The 25,784-nt window shown below is 31.8% G+C and overlaps 1 protein-coding gene across 15 annotated transcripts in view; it reads right to left on the reverse strand.

The window, feature by feature from the left end:
- The window catches only part of LOC121969892 (probable inactive histone-lysine N-methyltransferase SUVR2), a 35,124-nt gene extending 9,967 nt beyond the window's left edge, over nucleotides 1-25,157 (reverse strand). For 12 of the 15 annotated variants that reach the window (XR_006108694.1, XR_006108701.1, XR_006108696.1 and 9 more), the window contains exons 1-9: nucleotides 24,918-25,157; nucleotides 24,479-24,696; nucleotides 23,692-24,280; nucleotides 23,476-23,592; nucleotides 21,568-22,748; nucleotides 20,933-21,198; nucleotides 8,563-8,629; nucleotides 8,405-8,455; nucleotides 1,117-1,210 (exon numbers count right to left, since the gene is read on the reverse strand). Coding sequence is in view for 4 of the 15 variants with exons in the window: in XM_042520194.1 (XP_042376128.1) it covers nucleotides 1,118-1,210; nucleotides 8,405-8,455; nucleotides 8,563-8,629; nucleotides 20,933-21,198; nucleotides 21,568-22,748; nucleotides 23,476-23,592; nucleotides 23,692-24,280; nucleotides 24,479-24,696; nucleotides 24,918-25,008 (2,673 nt within the window). In the remaining 11 variants the exon portion in view is untranslated. Of the gene's footprint in view, nucleotides 1-1,116; nucleotides 1,211-8,404; nucleotides 8,456-8,562; nucleotides 8,630-20,932; nucleotides 21,199-21,567; nucleotides 22,749-23,446; nucleotides 23,593-23,691; nucleotides 24,281-24,478; nucleotides 24,697-24,867 lie in introns of all 15 variants that reach the window. The other 3 variants (XM_042520197.1, XM_042520196.1, XM_042520198.1) reach the window with 3 other exon arrangements.
- Between the last annotated feature and the right edge of the window lie 627 nt (nucleotides 25,158-25,784).

Consider the following 25,784-nt stretch of genomic DNA (forward strand, 5'->3'; position numbering starts at 1 on the left):
CCTAGGATTCCTTAGGTGTCATGTCTAAGTTTCTAAGGCCTTTATACACTTCTTTAGGAGAGGGAGGAGAACTGCTTTAGAAGATCCTTGAAAGAGATTGGTGAGAAGATCATGGAGTGTGGAAACTTCTAGGGAGGAAGTGGGGCCCTCTTGCAAGGTGGGGTGGGGAGAGACATTGAGGAAAAGAAGGGAATAGGGTGGGTCCCTTTGCTTCTGGAAGAGGACGAGAGAGATAATGCCAACAAGGGTAGAAGACTTTGCTACATAGTAGGCACTAAATAAGGCCTAATTGAGTTACAACTTCAATATGGCCTAAATAATTTAAAAAGGAATAACATAAGATTAGGTCTTACTATTTCATGTAATCTTAACAGAGGTCAACTTACAGAATACAACAATTTTATCCCTCATCTAAACAAGTAGATAGTCTCAACTCATTTAGAGATTAGAAAACCACAAATAGACAGAAGTTTCACAGCAAGACTGGTAGAAGAGACGAGATGAATCAACCATCATACTGCAGGCTAAAACAAGGGTTTAGAAATACCACAGAAGTTCTTAGAATTAGTACAACACTACAACTAGAACAGAAAACATTGTCTTAGTTACAAGTGCAAAAGAATTGGATGGGAATCCTGCTTCTAGATGGGAATGCCCAAGTTTGGAGGGCATTTTCACAAGCAATGAACTTTATTGAAGAGCGCTTGACTTGACTAGTAGCATCACATATTAAAAAGAAAATACTGAACATCCTATACAATAATGCTACAAAGGACTAGCAATGATCAACTCAATTGTATTCTCAAGCAGAAAAAAGGCAGGGACGGATCCAAAGGCAGGGATGGATCCCGAATTCGAGGAAGGATGGATCTACGAATTAGAGGTGGGTACAGCTTTGGGTGTGGAAGGGATGGGTTAAGCACCAAAACAAAATGAACAAAGAGAAAAAGAAAAGAACATAGCAATTCTCTTTGGTGCCAAGTTGTAGACTATAAAATGCCTATGTAAGTTTTCTGAGGCTAGGCTAGAGCCCAGGACAGCCCTATCTTAGATCCGTCTCTAGAAAAAAGAATTATCCAACTAGTAGGTATTACATTGCTTTTGAACACAACTTACTTCAGCGTTTAATATCTCTGCAAAGTCTGCTTCCGCATCTACATTTAAATGCCTTGATTGGGTGATCATCATCATCAAAATCAATGCCATAATCCTGCCATTGAAGAACATGTTATCTAAGAATTAAAGGAAAACAAACTATGCAAGAGCATCCACATCAGATACCCTATTTAAAAATTTTACCTTAAATTTTGAATAAAGTAGTTAAAAAATCTTTGCATCAGCTACCCTATCGATTCCCTAAATTATACATTTATGAACAGTACTTCTCTAAATTTAGGGAATGGATTACATTCCCTAAACATTATAGAGGAGAGAGAAGAAATAGGGAAACTGATATATGATGTATTAAAAAGTGGATATCCAAATTTAATAAAATAATTTTTTTACCCTAAATTATGCATTTTGGATAGGGAAACTGATGTGGATGGTCTAACATAGAAAAGAATCAGTCTTCCATAAGCATCAAAATAAACTCCCAAAAAATTCATGCAAAAAGACAGATTTAGCTAGAAGGTTTAAATTTCGGGTTGTACTAGAGTTTTAGTATCTCACCGAAATAATATGTTTATAGACTTATGGTATCACACGTGTCATGCCAACGATTTTGGTACTTATTTAATTGAATTCTTAATATTAATAATTGACTTTTATTAAATACACTATTATTTTTTTATATTTGTTGATTATTTTAATCATATCAATTTTTTGATTAAATATGGCTGCAACTAATTGAGTTTTGATTTTTAAATTAAGTCATTTGTAAAATGCATAATTCTTTTGTTTCATAATAGTTTACACTTATAATATATTCAACTTTTACTTTCATAATTAACGATGTATTTTTTTGTCATGAATGTATATTTATATGAGTTATGCAATTGTTTTTGAAATTTATTCAATAACATTTAATTAAATAATTGTAAATTAAATATCATTTTATATTTTGTTTGATAAAACCAAAATAAACTTTCTTAGATGAAAAAAATAATTTGGTTTTAATTTTTCAGGTAACCACAATTATTAGTCTATGAAAAATAAAAAAGTACGAGTTTTTTTTAATTTAGGATGTAAAATATTATATTTTTGGCTTACATTAATTTTATAACTAAATTTATTTAATTTTTTAAGTATAAAATTTTTAAATAAAAAATTTGACTAGAAATAGACTTAATCAAATTTGAAAAAAAAATTATCCTTGAATTGAAATATAGTCTTTCAAAAATTATTTTAATAATATATGATATTTTAAATAACAGAACTAAAAAGAGTGAAAGGAAATAAATAAAATACTTTTGAATAATTAAATAAAATTTATTTAATCATTAATGATTTAGCTTGTGTGCTAAACCTTAATTTTTTTATTGATTGCTCATGTGATCTTTCAAATTGCATCTTACATAACTTTTTATTTTAATTATGCTTTAATTTGAATAATAGCAATTAAGATAGATTAAATTAATACTTTTAATTTTCCATCAAGTAGACATGATTTTGGTTTGAGTAGGTTCAAATTAAGTTCAATTTGAATTTATTCTAGTCAATTTATAATTAAATAAATTTATATATAAAATAATTTGGTTCGTATTTATTAGATTGATTGCATTTTTAAAAGTTTATAAGTTCGTTAGGTTGCTAGCAAATGTGGACTTTCAAACAAATATTCAATTAATTGATCAATTAAAATTATAATTATGCAGAATATTCCCTGAAGGAACACTTTGAGAATCATGGATTAAAATATCGAGTTGTTTCGCCCGATACAGACAAACATCTCGTTCTGCCCACGAACCGGCACCAGCACACCGTCGACACACCACCATGCATCCTAACATGTCGTGCGAGCTCATTGACACGTCCTAGCATCACATGAGCTTAGTCTTGCATTGTGCGAGCCCGGTGACACGTCCTAGCATCGCGCAGCCTAGTCCTGCATTGTGCGAGCCTTGCAATGTGTCCCGAATCATCGCACAAGTTAATGTCGTCATGGAACAACGAAGTAGGGCAGGTTAGCTTAGGTTTTTAAAAAAAATATAGGTTACTAATTCTAATCAACTATAGTTTTGAGAAAATTTAAATAAGCTTAATTAAAGCCTAATTATAATTATTTCATTAATTATATATATATATATATATAATTTAAAAAATAAATATTTTGATCAAATTTTAAATTTTTAGTTAATATATTTAATATTTAAAAAATATAAAACTATCGACACCTCTAGACACTTTGCACGAGCCCGATAATGAGTTCGAACGTGTCGCGCGAGCTCAACAATGAGTCCGGACGCGTCATGCGGGCCGAGGTAGGAGGTTATTTTTAACTTATACTTTAATAAATAACTTAGATTAATAATTTTAATAAACTCCTGATCGAAATAATTTAAATAAGTTTAATTAAAGCCTAATAAAATTATCTCATTTTATATATATATATAATTTTTAAATATTTAGATTAATTTTTTTATATTTAGTTTATATATTTTATATTTAAAAAATACTGAAACTATATGAGCACGGTACGCTACAATATTGAAATTGTATCGTTCCAATTCGAAATTGAAACCTCGACACTGCTCCAGATTTTAATGCTTAAATATGCAAGAGTTTTCACACCGTAGATCGGATAAAAATAAATATTATGGAAAAACTAACTGTCTAAAATTTGGAACATGAAATGAACGCTCACTACTAAAGCAATGGAAGTAGTAGATATGATAATTAAGAAAATAATTATTATTTTGCATGTACAAAAGATAGAACGGATAGGAGAGAAGACAAAGATGATAAAGAATTCGGATTTTATATTATGATATATAGAAAAAAAGTAAAACAAGAAATGGAGTAGGTACTGTTGGCGATAGTTCATTAAAAAATAAAGAAGTAGAAGTAGTTAAAAAGGGAATAGAATTATAACTCTTAATATAGTGGTGGCAAAAGAAACTATTAATGTAATTAGCATATATGCACTTCTCGATTAGATGAACATACCAAATCTAGACTTTGAGACAACCTATATGAACTATTACAAAATATTCTATCAACCAAAATGATTCTAATAAGAAGCTAAATGAATATGTAAGAGTGAACAATAAAGAATATAATAGGGTATAATTGGGTGTAACAGGTTATGGATTTAGAATAAGAAATGAAGAAGGGAAAACTATTAGATTTTACGATAGCATATGACATTATACTAACTCATACATTTTTTAATAAAAGAGAAAAATATTTGATTATGTTGAGAAAAATAAATCGCAAATTGACTTTCTTATAGTTAGAAAAAAGGATAGAAAGATTTGTAATAGTCATCCCTCGAGAAAACTTAACTATCTAATATAGGTTAATTTATTAGATATAAGGCATAGTATGAAGGAAACTATAAACGCCTCCTAAAATTAAGTGATTGAACTTTAAGGATGGGAAGTAAAACATATTTAAGAAGAGAAGTAAAACATATTTAAGGAGAGAGTATAAATTTAGGAAAAATATACGACAACCAAGGTTTAAAATTTTGACTCGTGTCGAGGTTTCGATCCTAGAACGGAACGATACGATTTCGATACCGTATCGTGTCGTGCCGATATAGTTTCGATATTTTTCAAATATAAAATATATTAATTAAAAACTAAAATATTTAACATAAATATTTAAAAAATAAACAAGACAAAAAATAATCTTTTAAAAAAGGAAAAGATATGAAAATAGATAAATAAATAAATAAAAATTTTATTATAATTTTTAAATTAAAATAAATGAAATATAAAATTAATTAGATAATTTTATTAGGATTTAATAAAGTCTCTTTAGATTATCTCCACATAACTAGGAGTTGATTAAAAAAATTAACCTAAGTTTAATTAAAAAAAATTTGAAATCTGACCCCACTCGCGAGCCCGCACGACTTCGATGTTGTCACAGGGTTGCGCAACCAGCCATGGCCGCGAGGATTGCATGACTCCTTCGGCGCGACCACGTTGGTCTTGCGACCCCTCTGCAGTGACCGCAAGGTCGCACGATACCTCCACGATGGCAGCGGAAGGATTATGCGACCTCTCCGCTACTGTTGCAGGGTCGAGCGACCCCTCTGCTGTGACCACGGGGTCGTGCAACATGTCGCACCTGTCATGAGTCTGGCGTCGGGGTCGTGCCGGTGCTAGTCGCCGAGCATAACGAGACGTTTCGCCCGTTTCGGCACGGCACTTTAAACCATGACGACAACTAGAATATGACATCGGATAAGAAAATATCAAACTTGAAAATAATAGCCAAGAATGGCATGCACCACAAAGTACAGAATCTTAATGATGGAATGAGAAAGTGGACAATAAGGGAAAAATGAATGCCTATAAGGTATTATATATACTGGTAAGAATGAAAAAAACATAAAAAATATATATAATAGCTAAGAAAGAGGCAAAGAAAGTCGTGAATGATGCTAAGAATGAAACTTTTGAACGCTTATATCTCAAATTATATATAAAAGAGGGAAAAGAGACGTTTAAAATAACTAAAGCGAGAGAAATAAATATAGGATATTTTATCCAAATAAGATGTATTAAAGATGAACTTACTAGTAAATGATGAGAAAATAAAAGAGCAATAGAAAAAGTATTTTTATTAACTTTTTAACGAAGGTTTAGGTGATCAACTTAACTTAGGTAATTTAAGCGGTCAAATGAATATAAAAATTTAAATTTTTATCATAGAATTCAAACTTCAAAAGTACAAGTTTTAAATGGGATACAAAATAGAAAAGAAGTTAGACCAAATGATATTTTGATAAAGGTATAGAAGTGCATAGGGAAATAATGAATTGAATAGCTTACAAAGTTATTCAACTTGATATTGAAAATTTAAAAAAAAATGTCTAATTAGTGAAGGGTGGAAGATAAGTACTACAGTTCCGTTATATAAGAATAAAGGAGACATATAAAACTGTGCAAATTATAGGGGTATTAAACTAATAATTTATACCATAAAACTTTAGAAAGAGTAATAAAAAAAAACTAAAGAATGAGACTACGATGATCGAAAATCAATTTGAATTTATATATAGAAGGTCAATAATTGAAGTTATACATCTAATTGAAAAGTATCGGAATTGAAACAAAACTACATATGATATTCGATTTAGAAAAAGTTTATGATAAAATTATTCTAGAAAAGATAGGCGTTAGCATAACATTTATTGAACTAATTACTTCTTCAAAAGATGAAATCCGTCGCCCTAGCAGCCCCCCACCAATAGGAGAGTAAATCAGGTACCAAGCAACCCTATGTGGGAGGGTATTTCAACGGCTTTACCGAAAAAACCAATAAAGGATGTGTATAAGGATGTAATGACAAGAGTGAAGTGTTCAAGCGGATTAACCGAAGCATGTCCCATAAAGATAGAGTTAGATCCACCCTGAGTCCTCATCTTTTGACACTAATTATAGACGAACTCACTGGGCACATCCAAGATACGTACTGTGGTGCATGTTATTTGTAAATGATATTGTTTTGGTAGATGAGGCATGTGAAAAGGAAATGTTAAACTTAAACCTTAGCAGGAAACGTTAGAAGTGAACGGTTTTAAACCTAGTAGAGTAAAGACAGAATATATGGAATTTAAATTTTATAATATTAGACATAATGAGACAATTGTTAAGATAAGAGATACCGAGTTATCTATAATTAAGAATTTTAAGTATTTATGATCATTTTGCAAAAAGATGAAGGGATTGAAAGATTAATAGAAATGTCTTAGAATACAAACAAGAAGGTTGAAATAGAAGAGAGCGTTGGGCATTCTTTATGATCCTAAAGTACATCTAAGACATTTACAAAACAACGGCTACACTTGTTGTGTTATATGGAGTTAATGTTGGGCTATTGCCTCAAGTACATGAGCAAAAAATGGGAGTTGCAAAGATGAGGATGTTAAAATGGATGTGCAGACATATAACTTCAGAAGACATGTTTAAGATGGTACGGACATGTACTTAGACGACCAATAAATGCTCCAGTTAGGCGATATAAAATTATGACAAATGTGCATATCAAACGAGGAAGAAGGAAAAAAAAACTTGATTAACAATAATAAAATAAGATAAAATTTATTTAAATACAAGCAATGATATAATGAAAGATAAAGTCCAATGACGAAAAAGGATTCATATAGTCGACCACACCTAGTGAGATAATTCTTGGTTGTTGTTGTTGTATGAATAAGTTTAGTAATTATTTAATTACTCTTTTTCATCACATTCCTTCTAATTCCTCCATAATCACGTAGAAGGTCTCTATTCCTCTTTGATCGCGTGAAGCGCCTGTGTCACACACCACCACACATCACCAAGATTGTTCGTGCCTACCCACTACCTGCGTCCTATTCGGTATCCCTCTTTTCCTCTCTTATCCTCCTTTCCTTTCTCTTGCTCGATTTTTCTTATCTTTCTTTCGTTTTCTCTATTTCTTAGTGTTGTGGCATGCCTTTTCTTCTTCCTCTCCTTTCGCTCATTCAATCTTTTCTCCTCTATTTCACCAGCATTGTCACCATGCTGAAGGGTTTTGTGTGTCAATCACCAAGTGGAATAATAAATTTTGTCGATGCAAACCAACATGACTCAGCACTTAAAACAATAGTGCATTCACCATAGGTATGATGTCAATGGTGGAATGGCTAGTCAATGGACCATTCAACACCAAGAAGGATACATATTTTAACTAAGAACTCCATTAAACTGTTGAATGAGAAAACTACCTAATTAGTCTTCTCTACCTATATTAAACATTAGATCCGTAATATTATATGGTACTTAACATTTAAAATTTAAGATAATCAAGAACAAACAATCATCGTACCATGTTGCACATAAACAAAAACTTAACAAAAATAGTTTAAGGTTTAAGGAAAGAAAATCTTATGCATTAATATGTTCTTGGTAACCGTTAATAAGTAACACAAGTGACATAACATCAATTCAGGAGGAAAAAATACACAATACACAAGGGTAATATGAAAACAAATCATATTATGTATCATCGTAAGAAATGCAATGCATATGTTTGGCCCATCTTGTCAAAATGTTTCCAGTTCCACATAATGTTGATAAGAACAAGGTAATAGAAATTGGAAATTCTTGGTACATTTTTGCAATGAATTTCCTACACTCAGAAAAACAGGGACTTCAAGAATTTTTCATCTTTAAGAATGCAAAAGATCTTCAGAAACTCAAATTAAATTTATTGTGTTCTCACAAGATAAGAAACATGCTTTACATCATAAGTTAGAACTACTTACCCATGTCAATTCTTCCAAAGGTTCCACTCTTCTAGTTGTAAAATAAGCAAGCTACAAGAGCATTCAATAGGTACATAAGATTCCCATGCATAAAAGACATCTGGAATTTTGCCTGAATACTGAATAAAAAATTTTGAATGAAAAGATTCAGCACATACATGGTAATAATGATGATCTGGTGTTTCTATTTCAACTGGAATTTCAATCAGATTGGCATCGCAGCATCTAGAAACAATACATCAAAATTGAAGTAATGTGTTACACTCAGTGGTGAAAAAAATAATTCATCAAGAACATGTACAATGAGAGTTAAAGAGACATACACTAATAATCAATTAAAGTACATTACAAGTTTAGAACTAAAAGAGAGAAATAAACTTCCAGCAACTTTGTAGTTTCATGACAAGGAATAGGCTTGAACCAAAACTTGCAAAGCAATACTTGAACATAAGATTATTGATCATCTTTAGTACTCGCACAATAATGACAGGTCTGGTCCAAAAGTATGTTGTGCACATGTTACTAGCAATATTATTGTAAAGGTATGCTATGGGCATCGTTGTTGAATCCAGATTACACGAACTCATGTAAGTATCTAACTCAGGTGTCACAAGTGTGGATCAAAATGTCCAACGTGGCTATTTCTAAAAACAATTAACATGGTCAACAAAAATATGAAGAGTGTATTAAGTGTTTATGTGTGACTATTAGTATCTTACACATTTGCAAGGTAGAAGAAGATTCCAAGCATCAGAGTTGACTTGTTCAACACATGAGAAGAGTTAACATGAATCCAATGGCGTCAACCTATCCTTTGTGAGAATTTATAATTTATCTATTTCTCTTGGCATAACCCTACTCTTTAGTCAAATACACCCTCATCTCTCTCTCATCTCCCTGAAGAAAAAATATCCCTTTATAGTTTGCTTCTATAAGGTTTTAACATTGAATTTACATGATTTCTTATTCTTATTTATCCTATAAAATTCTCTAAAATTTAAAGAGAAACTCTACAAAAGGACAATTAGACTTATGGGTTTACACTTACTATATTATATTGAGTTGAATGTTGGGTTATGAAGGAGTAGAAGATAAGGGTTGTAGAAAAAAGGATATTAAGAGAAATATACAAAAACATTAGAACATTAGAGAGTGAATAAAATTGCACTTATTGAGGGAAAATCAGAGAGGCACGTTTAAGATAGTATAGGCATGTACTTAGACGACCAATAATATGAGATCGAGAAAAATACGCACGTTAATATAGAAAAAGGGAGATCAATGAAGACTTGATTAATAATGATAAAGTAAGATAAAATTAATTTCAATATAAATGATGAGGGATCGAGTTCAATGGGTTAGAAGGATCCATATAGTTAGTTGACCACACTTAGTAGGATAAAAGTTTGGTTGTGTTATATTTATCTTATAAAATTCTCAAGATCTTCTAACAACTTATATGTTGTCAACTTAATCGAACATTTCATAAGAAATTTGAGACCTCAAAGATTTCAACATTGATCAAGTCAAATTACATACAGAGTACTAGCTTGATCATTGTAATTATTCACAAATAAATAACTTATGTTTATTTTTTGTTTTGTAGCTACATATCATACAGTTACATCTTCATTTGACATGTCCACTAGGGTCCTACCTAAGGACGAATCCAGGAATTACAGTTTGGATGGGCTTGAACTTAATGTAATAGCCCGGTGCATGAAGCTTCTGTCAATGCGGGATCCCGAGAAAGGGTCTTGTACATAGTCTTACCTTGCTTTGCACGAGATTATTTTTAAGACTCGAACTCATGACCTCTATATTATTATAAAAAATATAATAAATTACATATATATAATAAAAAATCATTACATTACATTATACTCTTCAACAAAACAACTATAAGAATAAAATGAAAAGAAAACGGAAGTCTTACCCTCAAGGTTTAAAATCTCGACCCGTGCCGAGGTTTCGGTCCCAGACCGGAACGATACGGTTTCGGTATCGTATCGTGTCGTGCCGATACTATTTCGGTATTTTTTTATTTATATATAGTAATTATTAGATAAATATGTTTATTGTGTATAATTTAAAAATAAGTTGTATATTAATTTTATATAAATTCTTAATTATTGAACAACTTAATATGGTTAGAAAAAATAATTAAATATAGTTTTCTTTAAAAAAAGTTGATCTAGGAATAACTTGAATTAAAATTGATATATCATAATATGTTACCTTATTAATACCAAAAGGAGTGGCGTGAATCAGATGGAAGCATCGGTTCTTGCGACATTCTGCTTAGGTCAACTCCATAATTTTCCAATTCCACATGTTCATCAGCATGTCTCGATTCATCACTGGATGTTGGATTTGAACTGGCACCACTGAAATCGGAACGGGTACAGGCACAGGATAAGGATAAGCATACGCCCCCGAGCTCTGGTATGACGGATCACCATATGATGCATCAGAGTTATAATAAGAAGGTTGCGAGTATGATGAACTTCGACTAGAATCAATCTCAGCTAAACTCTCTCGCATATCTTGATAATTATGAGCTTCTTTTGTTTGTCACCCTTATATCGACGTTAATATTGAATAGTACTACCTCTAGCTCCATGATCATCATCTTGAGTTGCATGTGTGTAATCTATCTCACATGTCCATGGCTCTGGTGCTAGAGTAGAGGGGACATAATTTTTACCACTAGATGCATCACCACTGTCATCACTTCCATCGGACTACAATGTCAGAAGATGATGATGTTTCATCACTGTCATCATGTTCTTGCAAGTAGATTTTCTCTAATTCTCAATTAACACCTTCCCGTAAAACCAGGAAGTTTGTCTTTTTCTTTCTTTTTAATAAAAATTATAGGAGCTTTGCCTTTGTCTTTATTTATGGACTTTGGTTAGGTTTGGGGTTAGGATGTTTGAGAACGTCTAGACCGAGATCCAAAAAATTGAAAATTTTGATCAAAAGCTTAATCATTATCTTCTTCCTCACAGATATCTCCTCTAACTTTTATTTTTTTAATCTGTTGAGTAAGAAATTGAGATGGTCATGGTGAGTCTCCTGCTTCATCAAGTAATGGATTCTTAGTCTCAATAACGCTCCACCAATTCATCATTGGATCATTTTCAGTGTGGACAAATCCAATATCAAATGGGTCTATATCACTAGACTCTTGTTCTTCATTCTCTTCAATTATTGCTCTTAGTTGAACGTAGACCATCTTCTCTAAGCGACGATAAGAAAGATGATTTCGTACTTTTGTATGAATGAGGGAGAAAGTTGATCAATTTCTTTTACAATCACTTGAAGACGTTGTTTGTGAGAGAATTCGTATTGCAATCTTTTTCAAATTTGGAGTTGATCCTCCATATTGTAACCGTTACTCAGTTGTAAGATAAATAAGAACAAAATTAAAATAATATTTATATTTATTGACAATAATTAGTAATAATTTTTACTATACTTACCTGCATCCATTTTATATTTGCATGACACTGCAATAGGATCGCTAAAAGAACCATATGCTTCCCGAAATAATTGACTTTCATTAATAGTCTCAGCAATTGATTCTGTGTTTGTATGCAGTCTTGATATTACATGTCTGAGGGCCACTAATAAATCATCATTTGTGCCAAGATTATAACGATATTGATATGCCGGATTGAGATAATAGCCTATAATAATTAAACATATATAATTATTAATAACAATATTAAAAATTCGTTATCATTAAAAAATACGTACCGGCCAAATGAATAGGTTTTCCCATTTGATCATCCCATCTTGTAGTGATTATATCAATGTAATGTTGATACTTGGTCGGTGATTGTAGACGCCTCTTAATTTCCTCTTTTGCTTCATGAATTAGGCGGTAAACGTTGCCCATTTGTGGCTTCTTGTCCATATCAACTTTACGTAGAACAACGTACAATGGTTCTACTGCTATAAGAATATCTGCAATATAGTCCCAAAATCTGACAGACATAATAATTTTTTGCACCTCCTTACCTTCAGTCGTGTTAGAATATCGAGAGGCTTCCCAATCCTCAGAAGAGAACATGGCCTTTAATCCGACTTTTTTCTGATTCAACGATTTTAACAGTAGAAAGTGAGTGGCAAATCTAGTCGCTCCTGGTCGCAGAATCTCCCCATCAATAAATTTCCTCATTAATCCATGAACCCAATGATGATTATAGATGAATTTTGTTAAAGATTGACCTTTTTTCACTACCTTCTTCACTATATCGAGCTTACCGATATCTGCCATCATCAAATCAATACAGTGTGCTGCGCATGGTGTCCAAAATAATGTTTGATACCTTTGCTCCAACATCACTCCAGCCCTTTTAAAGTTGGCACCATTATCTGTAATCACCTGTACTATATGTTCTGCACCTATCTCGTGAACTACACTATCCATCAAACGAAATATGTAGGGTGCATCATGATAGTCTGTAGTTGCATCAATAGATTTATGAAATATCACTTTTCTATTGCAGTATAGTAGAAAGTTGATGATGCTCATCCGTGTAGGTCCTGTCCAGCCATCACACATCAACGTAACCCCATATAAGCTCCATTGTTTCTTGCATGATAGGATCCAAGTCTTGATCTCCTCCACTTGTTCATCTAAATATGGACCGGCAATTTCATATGCAGTCGGAGGTTGAATACCAGGACCAGATTTTTGGATGTTGGACACCATGCTACGGTAGTATGTGTTGTTTGCTGCATTAGGGGGAATATGATTAAAATGAAAAAATTTAGCAATACTTTTACCGATTGATTTCTTCTTCTCTTTTGAATATGCATCATCAATCCTAGTCTGTTTGCTAGCTTGGTCTGGAAATGCTAGTGGATCAATATCAGCAATATCAATTGTACGTATTCGTCCCACAGAAGGAAAAAAATGATCAATATCACCTTGTGTTGAAGTAATACGAACACTTGTACTCCTTCCTAATGTTGATGCAGTTGTTGAGCCACTTCTATGTCGTATATTTTGCTCATAGTCATATTGAATTCGAGAGGCACTGAGAGCTGCTAAAAAGTCTTCGTCATTTGGAACTTCACCACGACCTTCCATTTCATCATAGATTGGTTCTTTAGAGCTTCGACTATCAACAAGTTCACGTTCTCATTGTTGTTTATACTTTAATGCTTTTTTGCCATCAAGTTCCTCTTTCATTGCACGACGAACTTCTTGAGAAACTTTTGGACAAATAGAAACATCTGGATATCCACCAGCAAGATGTTGTTTTAAGCGTGTGACCCCGCCGCCGCGTCCAATCATATCGCAATGCAAACATTGCCAATGGAATCGATTTTCTAATCGACGTGCGTGTCTCCAAGCTAGATCATGAGATTGTTGTTTTGGTGTCATTACCTATACATTATACAAAAAATAAGGATAATATACATTTCTAGGTAATGATCATCATTTTATAATGTCAAAAATGTATTTATCATTGTAAATTTACAAATTAAGTATATAAAGTATAAACTATAAACATCAACTTCTGAAATTTGAAACAATCTCCTAAAAATATTAATTCATCTTTCTCAATTTAGATTGATCAGAATTGCACAAGATTAATAGTGTTTTATTAGGAATCATAAACATAACAACATACCTTTATCAAAATTTTTAAAATAAAAGACTTGTAAAGTTGTAATATTTCTAAACATATTACAAAAGTACAAAATTAATATTCATGGATCCAAATTTTAAATTAATTCTAAGATAAAAAATATTATCTATAATAAATATATAAATTAGCATAAAGATGTTATTTTATATATAATAATTATACAAATTAATTAATTAATTAATTATTATTTAAAAAATATAAAATAATAAAAATATCAAAATATAAATTTAATTTATTAGTTTTTTAGAATTTTTATTTTTTTAGAATATTAGAATATAAATCTGAATTTTTATTATTTTTTTTAAAAAATAAATTAAATTTTAAATAAAAAAATATTATAACATATATCTGAATTTTTATAATTTTTTATAATTTTAAACAGATTTATTATAATTTTTTTAAATTTTTAAATATAATTTAAACCATTAAAAATTAATTTTTCAGAATATTAATTAAATTTTAATTTTTAAATATATTTTTTATATATTTTAATTTTTATTAAGAAAATTTAATTAGGATTTATAAAAGTTTGTTTGGAATATTACGTTTGGAATATCACGCCAACTTTAGGAATTGTTATAAATCCAAATTACAATTTATTTTCTAAAATCGAAATAAAATCTCTCGGCTCTCAGGCACACACGAGGCGCACCCGATCTCGCCGCTGGGGGCGACCTCGCCGCTCGGAATCGATTCGATTCCTTCTGTCGCGACTCGTGAGTGTAGCTTGTGCTGGCGCGCATCAACGCGCGTATCACGCGCCGAAAGCACAGCCCACGCCCGCGCAATACACGCGCTGAAATCGCGGCGTGTCGTGTGCTGGTTTCGGCCGGGCGACGGAACGGTAAAAACCGTTCGTGCCGCCCGGCACGAAACGGCACCGCAATCCTTGCTTACCCTCTTTTTCGACAATTTTGACTAGCTCCAATGACAAGAAAAGGTAAAATAAGAGATGTTCCCGTTGGAGAGGAAGGACTAGGTTGCTATTAGTCGGTTGGAAAACAATAAAAGGAAGAGAAGGAGAGTTGCTCTTGAGAAGAGAAAGAATAAAAGAGAACGGTTGTCCGAGAAAGAGAAAAGAAAAACAACTAGGCTATGGTTGGGAAGAAAAAAAACAGGGAGAAGAAAGGAGAAGAGAATATAAGAAGAAGAAGAAGTCAACACGTGGAGACTTGACGAGGTTGCATACATGGAAAAGAATTTAAAAAATGAGAGATTAAGGGTGCGTTTGGTTTGTGTTTTTCATTTTCATTTTCTGAAAAATGCGCGTTTCTGAATAATGGTGTTTGGTTTGCATTTTTCGTGTCTGTTTTCTAAAAAAATAGCTAGCATTTTCTAGAAAAATAGAGAATGACAAAAAGTCGTTTTCTAGAAAACGCGCGTTTTCCAAAAAATGAAAATGGAAAACATGCAAACCAAACACACCCTAAGTTTTCTCAAAAATTTCCTAGCTTATTTTAAATCAATTAAACCAGTTTAATCCAATTAAACTTGGTTCAACTATAACTTGGCCAAATCAAAATTAAAATCAAATCAACCCCGTTTAAACCAACATATTCCTTATTTTCACGCCTATGTTTTATTTGACCCAATCTAATTTAAATCAGCACCTTCGCTTCATGTTTGATGATTCAATTTGTTTATTTATTTATTTTGTTAAAAAAATCCAATACTTAATAAAAATTATATAGATAATAAGAATTAAAAAAATTGGCATGGGCTATAGCGAGGGCCTAATGTGGCTCTATCTCAAGTTCTACCGCTACTAAGGCAAACATGTTGAATAGAATCCTACCATTACTATTGAGTTCCAAATGCACAATTAAGCCCATGATTTTGAGCATTTCTTATGAAAAATCAGTATATAGCACCCGACTAAGTGTTTGTAGTAATAGAGACAAATGTGTACAGGAGAATTATGAAATGGATTTAGTGCGATAACACTAAGCAACTGTAAGATCTAAGAATACAAGCCAATGTGCCTAGAACCAAAGTTTAAAAATCTAGAGTCGTTCTGCAGTTTCAATCTTTGACTCAACACAATATAGTTTTAGGGCTATAAGGTGTCATGCCGGTATGATTTTTATACTTAAATATTAATCTTAATATAATATAAATTGTAACTTCTAATTGACTTTTTTATTATAATTAAAAATTAATAATTATTTAGGTTGTTAATATATATTTAATACTTGTTTCTTCTGAAGGGGAGTCTTGGCACAACGATAAAGTTGTTGTCATGTGACCAAAAGGTCACGGGTTCAAATCCTGGAAACAGCCTCTTGTAAAAAGCAGGATAAGACTGCGTACAATGGATCCTTCCCTGGACCCCGCATGGCGGGAACTTCGTGCACCGGGGCTGCCCTTTTTACTTGTTTCTTCTACTGTGCATGTTTGTTGATTAATTTAATCACCTCAGTTTTTAACTTTTAGAGTTAAAATTTTTTCCAACTAATTAAGTTTAATTTTTAACTCTAGTCATTCATAAGTTGTAATATTCTGTCTCATAATGATTTGTGCTTATTGTTTATTCAACTTTTGCAAGTACAACATTGGAATACAACATGAGACTTTCATTGATCCTTTATAAATTAGGGTATGCTTTGCTTTAAAATTATGCAACAATACAATAATTTCAAAGGCTTGAGAAGCTTCCATTGTTGAGGTGTAATTTTGTTTGAAATGAATGTATAGTTTTATAAGTTTATATAATTGCATTTAAAATTTGTCCATGAGCATTTAATAAAAAAATTACACATTAAAAGTATTTTATTTGATAAACTATAAATTAAACATAAATAATTCAAATTTCTATTACTTAGTTCCAATTTAGTTTTTTTTTCTTCCATGTACCTACAATTATTAGAATAAACAAAAAATAGAGATCTAAGGTTTTTCATATTTTGAAATGTAATATTATATTTTAGGTTTCAATTAGATTTAAATTTTGTAATTAAATTTATTTGGTTTTATAAGAATATAAAACTTTACTCAAACTTAATTAAATTTGAAAATTTTGGATTCAAAATTTATTCGGTAAAATCAAATTTGAATTTAAAATATTTTTATATTTTTTTAAATAATCTAATGTGAAAAATGAACACTTGTTGCAATCATCGTGTATCTTTAACAATATTCTAAAGAATGAATTACAATTATTTATAAATAAATAAATTATTTTTAACTTTAACTAAGGGTGAGAAAAAACACTAGGAAGATGAGAAGAACAATAATCTCATCAAACCCTAACTTTCTAGTTGCTTGCTCACACAATCGCCAGCCTTCGCTCTTGATGTCACCAAATTTACATGAACAAAAAATCTTATCAATATTAAATAGCAATTTTATCATATTTAAATTTTGCATTTTAAATTTTTTAAATTTTTTTAGATAATTAATTAAACTAAATCAACCCAATATTTTGAGTTTTAGGGTTGAATGAAAGTCGCATTAGGATTTGGTGGAGACCATTAAATAGGTGGATTTGGATTTATTTTGACTTATTTAAAATTTAATAATGTTTAAATATGGATAGGATAGTCAAGTTCACCCTATTTAATTACAACAGTGATTTTTTTAGAATCTTAAGAATTATTTAATTCCACTGTCATTTTTCTTTATATAAGCACTCCTAACTCCTCTCTCTGAACCCTCTCCTCCCCCTTAATCCCTCTTGCGGGGAAAGTTCCTAGGGCATGAAAATCCCACTAAGAGAACCTTCTCTTAATAATAAAGAAAATTTAATTAAGCCCCAAAACTTGACTTTAAAAAAAAGACTATGGATGATTTAACCCTCAAAGAAAGAATGTTCTACATGACATAAATCATGACTTTTCCTCGTAAAGCATAACATTTTCACATTATCTAATATCTATGAAATGAAAGACAAAAATTAACTAAACATGAATTAAAAATTTAAGACATCCTTCTCACAATTAACAAATCTATTAGGAATGAACTTCCATTAGTATGTCTCTTTGTAATAACTTAAATTTCTAAAGCTAATCAACCTAGAAAGTTAATTTTGTTGTTTACTTACCACAATTAAGAGTTACATGAGTGTATAGAGGCGTATGCTGAACTTAACAATTATTATAAGGATACAATGATATAATAAACTATCTTTATATCTCTATAAGTAGGGGTGGCAAAAAAACAAAAAAAATCCAAAATCAAATGGATCACCAATCTAACCCAATCTCACATCCCAATTTGGATTATTTCAGTAATCTCACATCACATGTCAAAAATGTAATGTATTGAATCTTGAGTTAATATAGATATCTAGTTCAAAAATACTATTGACCCAGGTTTAATCATATAAATATATAATTTACTCAAATTTTAATTAGATACATTGTGAATTATCAGTTAGACATCTATATCATTAAATAAGAGAACTATTTACTCTATAAACTAAATAGTAATAGTATTAACAGCAACAAAAGACTACTAAACAATTTTAAAAAACTATGATTTTAGTTGGGGAGACCATTGCATTGTTTGACATTTATATTAATATTTCCATTTTTAGATCTATAATTATAAGTAGGTCTTCGAAATGGATTTAACTTAATATTAAATTTAATTTTATTTAAGCAAGGTTCAAAATCTCAAATTATATTAAAGTTTCCATCTTTGACTAGAACGATATTGTTTTGGTTTCGTGTTGATGTTTCGATGCATGGTGTCCATAATGGATTGAAGTTGAAGGAGATAAAGCATAGGAAGGAGACATTATTCATGCTAACACGGTTTTAAATCTTGTATCAGACTAGTCGAATTGTTAAATTACCAAAACTAGATATCACTCGCTCAGACAATGTCTCCTTCCTTTATTTCATCTTTTTCCTCCTTCAACCTCCATAGGCATTATGTATCAAAGCAGCACAATACTAGAATTTTATCTTTTTTATCAAAAAAAAAAAAAACCAACATGGCTCAAGATTTTAAACTTTGGTTCGAATGGTATTGAGTTTCGATAATTTACCGGAATGATATGTTTTGACTAGTTCGACTGTTTCACAAGATTTCAAACCACAACATTAAGGATCTTTTTAACCAGCGCTTCAATGGTGACCTAAAATTTGATAACTAAGGGCATCTCCAACCGATCACCAAAACACTAAATTTGGTGTAAATTTAACACCAAATTGCTCCAACCCATACACCAAATCCCACCTCAAATATGGTGATGTGAATAGTGCAACACCAAATATGGTGTTGCACTATTCACATCACCATATTTGGTGATGGAGAGAATTTTTTTTTAATTTTATTATATTATTATAAAATCAAATGTAATTAATTAATAATTATTATTTTCTTTATCTTTATTTATAGTATAATTAAATGTAATTATTATTTATTATAAATTTAAATTAAGTGTATTTAATAGCATATTTAAATTTTATTATGTATATTTGTAAATATTTAATTTATTAAAATTATTATTTTAATTTTATTTAATATATTTTAATTATAATTAATTATCATATAAAAAAATTAATAAGAATAATAGAATATTCTAAAGAATATTCCTTTTTGGTGTGATATGGTGTGGATGGGTTGGAGTTGAAATAGTGTTTGGTGCTGAAATTGCATCATTTTAATGTGAAAATTACACCAAATTTGGTGATGTGGGTTGGAGATGGTCTAAGCATTCATATTGAACTTCTAAACGCTTATCAATTTATTGTTCCTAAGCTTTTTGGATATATAACAAGAAGTCACTCATAAATTTGAAATAAAGGTAACAGATTTAACATCAATTTAGGAAATTATTATCTACAATAGTCCAAAGATGAACCACCATGTTAGTTAGAAGTTGACTCATCAACCTTAAAATGGAGATTGACTTTAAAAAAAATATATGAAAAAAATAAAAAGTGGATCTCATATCTTTTAAGTGATCTATGAGCCAAAATATAAATTTGACTCCCTAACTTGAATTATTGTAAGTATATATTTGTTTTAATCTGTGTTTAGGTAATAAGTTGATTATGACAGAAAAGGAACAATATCTTTTTGCTAAATAGAAAATTAATAGTGATGATAGAATTAGGTTGTGAGATGATGAAATTTTATTGTTCAATTCCAAAGTTTCAGTGCCTCGTTTAAAATGAAAAGGTTTTGAAAAGGTTTTGACATTGTATCGCGTTGATGCTTGACATGCATTGGCACTCTTACAAGCATGTCAGGATTATTAATATTAATGGAATCAATAGTTTAATAATATCATTATTTATCTTTATAATTAACATGAACTTGCACTCCTTATATTGACATACTTACAGATATTAATAAAACTTGTAAATATTTATAAGTCATACAAAATATCATTATAACTTGTTAATACTTAATATAAACATTAACTGATTAATATTCACGTAAGAGTAAATTATCAATAATCATTGATAAATTAGAAACATCAATTAATTAATAATTTATACTAATATAAGCTTTTAGTAGTTAAAACCTGCAAGACTTGCCATTAATTGCAAGTATTACAAGTTACAGGCATCAAACTTAATGTTAATTTAGAACTAATAAACATAAATAATGATAATTTCCTTATAATGGTTTATTAATTAAATGTTAACCACCCTCAGCACACCCGACGTTTTGTTCAGCTATGTAGATACTTCAAATGCAGTAACTAATTGGATAAAACAGATGGAACAGGAACTCATGCACAAAACAAGATCATTTCAAACATTAGAATCTCCTAGGGACCTGAAAAATAACAGGACCAATAGTAGCAATAGTTTCAACACCCATAACCAAAGGTATCTAACCTACAGCAAAAGGAAAAAAAAAAAAAGAGAGAGAGAGAGAACAAATCTTACGAGGAGCATACCTATGGTTAATAAACCTTGCCACATTACCATAAAATGTTGCATCCAAACAAAGTGCTTCTTCATCCTTAAGTCTACCTTCAGATCCCCAATCAGCATCAAGTAGCACAGGATATGTATGTTTTGCATTGCCAGTTTTTTGCACTGTCCTGTCATAAAGCTCCATGTTTGTCAGTACTTCACCAACATATTCACATACAAATGCACCTCTAGGCAATTCATCAAGTGTTCTCAAACCCCATCCCTTTCCCTCAGATGTACGAAATACCTGGGTAAACATGATACAAACTTTAGCTATAACTCAAAAAGTAAGTCAATTGGAAACTTAGCATTTTAATTAGGAATATCTCATTTCGTCTGAGAATTGGTTGTCAAGATATGCTCGTAGATGTATGATATAATGATAAAAAATTTAGCAGCAACTCAAAAAGTATGCATAGTGGGATAAAAGAGAGAGAACAAAGATCTAGTAGTATTTGAGATAGGTATAGCTCTTTTCTACTGTAAAGAGAATTTGGTTATCATGAAACATCAAGTGTTCAACCAAAGCTATAACATAATGTGGCTAGAGACAGACCTAAACAAAAAGAAAATGAGGCCACAATTTTATTAATTTCCAACAAACAATAAGTTTCACCTGCAAATTGCATGTAATGCCTCTCTGTACCACACGATTGCCACAGTGCATGCTGCAGCCACATTTTCTCCAACATTCTTTAATGAACTTCCTAATCAAATGTCCTCTGCATGGCTCTGGTGAGATTTCATTTTTGGATCTTTCAAGAGGGCAATCTGGACAATAAAATTTGTGGTGCTTCTCTGGTTCACGGTACATTGAAATACTCTCATCCAAGAAATCCCTTTTTACAACCCCCTTTGTTGTATAGGCAAAGTCACCTGCTGTTTCTCTTGCACATGCACAAGGAATCGGTGCAGCCAAACAATCATTGAAACAGTCAGCACAACAGTCCTCATCTCCAATTCGAGCAAGAGAAAAATTCAGATATGCACTTTGGTACACAAAGTTTTGTGGTATGTAATTAAAAGATGGTGGATACTTATCAGTTGTGATTTCATTTACCACTGGTATTCGCACTCTTTCTTCACCTTTAGATATGTCATCCACATCATGGAGTGGTCTAAATTCTGCAAGTCGATATTGTGGCTGTTGAACCATGACCAAACCCTGTGATGTATCCTTTGCAGATTCAGAAAATTCAGGTTTCTTTCTTTTCTTACTAGTCCCATTTTGATTATTCTCTGCATCATTATGACAGTGGGATGGACCAGATCTGTCCTGAAAACCACCAGACAGTGTTGAACCCAAGAAACCATCTGAACTTGCAGGAATGCACACACTAGCCATAACAGGTTTCTTAAGTGAATCAAGCAGAGAATTTATCTGTACAAAATTTTCCTGCTCATTGTCAGTTATTTCAGAACTTAGTTCTACAAAACATTGGCACATCTCATTCATGAGGTTTTTAATGGAGAAGCTAGGTTGCAGAATCTTATATGATCTCAAACATTTGTCCTCCACTAGCTTGTAAACATCCTCCAAGTTTGGCACATGGAAACTAGGTCGATCAAAATTGTACCAAAATGAAAGTTTTACCTCCCCTAGATCTGATGAACCAGCATTGACATTGACAGAAGATGAGTCCTGAACTGATAAGATTTTGGATGGGGACCCTTTGTTGCATGTGTTATCTGGGAGGTTTTCTTTATCCTTCTCATTTTGTTCATTATGTGTTCCATCTAGAACAACAATTTTCTGCAAAATAGGATTCTTCAAAGAATGTTGATGACTTACTTCACCTTCAAGAGCAGAAAGGGAAAATTAAATCAATCATGAAAAGTACTTTGCATGACCAACCGCTTGTAGACAAATATAGCATGCCTGGTACTAAAAAAAAGTGCTTCTTCAAAGAAAAGTGTCAAGATTCAATTACAAGTCTGTCTAGGAATTGTGAAGTCACTAAAACTACAATTTGAATAACCCGCATGCTTAAACTTCTAATACCACGACATGGCCTGAAGTGATGCAGCTACTCAGGACTCAGATATTCCTACTACATTCAGATCAATGAGTCAAACACGGCTTGAATCTAACAGCAATACTTATTATACTACCCAACTAGATCAACAACTAAAAACCACGGATAAGAGTGACTGGATGTCAGGTAGACACAAATAACTAAGAGAGACTGCTGTGCTATTATCCTTTGTCAAATTTGTTAGCTCAATTGACAACATTTCTTAATGCAGTAAAAAATCAGTCTAAAAAATAAGTGCATTGGCCATTTTTCACATTAAAGATAAATCTTACATTTCAAGGTACAATAAAGTAAATATATATAAGTAATGTAACTCCAATATCAGACAACAGAGATAGTAACAAACTAGAGATAATATTATAATTAGATATAACAAATTAATTTTGTAAAACCAAAGTGCATAATGCTTCCAAGGAACTGAGAACTGGAAGAACAATATAACAATTAATGCAAACCTACTGCGCTGAAAGGGGAGATTGTCAATATACCAACATGAAAAGATATGGACTGAGGAGGGGGCATCACTGCAATAGGAGTATCACATAATGGTAAGTCATCATCACGTGGTTCATCTTTAGGCCTGACTGGAACAGAAGAAAAGTTACCTGCATTATTTGCAAAAGTCAATTACTCATTCAACTTTTAACTTTCCAAGCAAAGAATCATCGATTGTCATTAATCATGCAGGTCCTTAGAAAGCTTACCAATTTGATCTGGACCAGAACAAGTTTCGAATCCTTGTTTTTGAGATCTTGTCACTCTAGAATTCATAGGAGATGAAGCTTGCCCGGTCCTTCGGAAACTATCATGTAACTGAGGTAACAAGGTCTCAGTTGTCCTTTGCTTCTTAGAACATGGCGGCATTGATAATTTCTCAGGTGCTTCTCCAAAAGTAGGCTGAGATGATGTTTCTGCGACTTTTTTGCCTTTGCGGTTCCTTAAGTAAACTGCTTGATCTTTTCTATGATTTATTTCAGGCAATTCTGATTCAACAGTTTTTCTTCTGCTATTCTTTGTGTAAACTAACATGGGACGGACTTCAGGCAATGAAGTTTCAACTATTTTCCCTTTGTGGTCCATTGAGTTAGCTAGCTCATCTCTTATTGTTACAGGATAGGCTTCAGAACGAACATCTTCTTCTAATTTTGGCCTTTTAAGTGAAAACTCTGCAGCTGTATCAGAGCTAATCACTGCTGGTCCAGGGTCATTGGCCCCTTTCCTATTTCTTGTTCTTTTCTTCAGAGGCTCAGGTTCGTTACGAGCAACACCATTCTTACCCATACCGCCCATATCCTGTTCAAACAAGTTAATAGTGCTTGAGCCTAGAAAAGAAGCTACACATACAGAAGATCTAAATTAGGATACAATCCTCATTCACCATAAAGAATCTTCTCATGTTCCTCGTGGAGCTTTCACGACAGAATTTAAATATATATATATATATAATGGAAAAAAAAATCATAGAACATATGAGTAGCATCAGAATGGTACCTTTGATTTTGACTCTTGCATGTCTAGTATAGCATCAGCGAGAAGTCTATAGTTCTCAGCTTCAATGTACTCCCAGTGATTATCATAAACCTTAAGAAGATTCATCAAAACTGGTTTAGCTGTTTGCATAGGTATTCCGATGGCCTTCATTGTATTCAGTGCTACCCTAGTTTTTGCAGTAATCGGAGCCATTCCAACTCCAATATCACCAAGAAGAGCTGCAGAAAACAAGGAGAGCGAAAAACATTAAATGCTGATACGAAAGAGCAAAACTCTAGCACAAAATCCAATGCCGGGAGCGAATACAACAATAAATGTTCAAACGATGGTTAGAAAAATGCAAAAACCTACAAAACCCCTAATTATAGCCAAGAAATATAAGGAAAGACCTAAAGTTCCTAAGGTATTCAAGGCAGATTAAACTGAGATACAGTCATACAGCAGATACTAGAGGTTGGGGACGCTCCGATCAGCCCAGAAGATGGTATGTCAGCGAGAAGCTGTGCTAGTGTACACTGAGACGAGAGCATGCAGTGTCGCCATTGACAGCTCAAAGAATGGGAAGGAAAATGAACGGAAAGGGGGAGAAAAAAAAGCAGCCCTGGTCCCTGGAGTCAGGGCAGGGAGCTACAGTCAGTCGCTCGGTGAAGCGAGTCACGACCCGTGACCAGTTCTGCGATTTGAGTCCTGTCGCGAGGTTATAACTCCAACCCACGGACCTTTCAATACGGTCTCGATCCTCAGTTCTTAAAAACAATAATAATAATAATAATAATAATAAAATAAAAATTAAAAAATCAGATAATAAATCATTTGTAATTATAATCAGATTATAATCATGAATAAGACATAATTAGATGTGATTCTTCCGTCCCGAAATAAATAACTTAAAGTCGACGGAGAATAAATGGTCAAGTTATCGAGTGCTAAATGTGGTAACTTTCGATTATCCGTCTTGATTCAAATTATAATTTAGAGAGATAGTAAATCTAAAAAGGGATCGTAAATAATTGTAATCGGATAACGATTACGATTCAACTACAATTATAAATAATTCTTCCTTGATCTATATTTTTTTATAGATTAGAAATTTACCATCCTTCGAACTCCTAGTCAATTTACAATCAAATATGCATAGATATATAGTTATCGGTAAAAGAATATTTTAATTTTAAAAAACTAAAATGATATTCATTATATTTCCTTGCAAAAATATTATATTTTTAATGTTGTTATAACAACTTTAATAAAATTATTACAAGTAAAATAATTGGTCAAAAGTAATTTTGATCAAAGTTAATTCAAA

The sequence above is a fragment of the Zingiber officinale genome, chromosome 4A (assembly GCF_018446385.1).
Source record: "Zingiber officinale cultivar Zhangliang chromosome 4A, Zo_v1.1, whole genome shotgun sequence".
In the NCBI taxonomy this organism is placed as follows: Eukaryota; Viridiplantae; Streptophyta; class Magnoliopsida; order Zingiberales; family Zingiberaceae; genus Zingiber; species Zingiber officinale.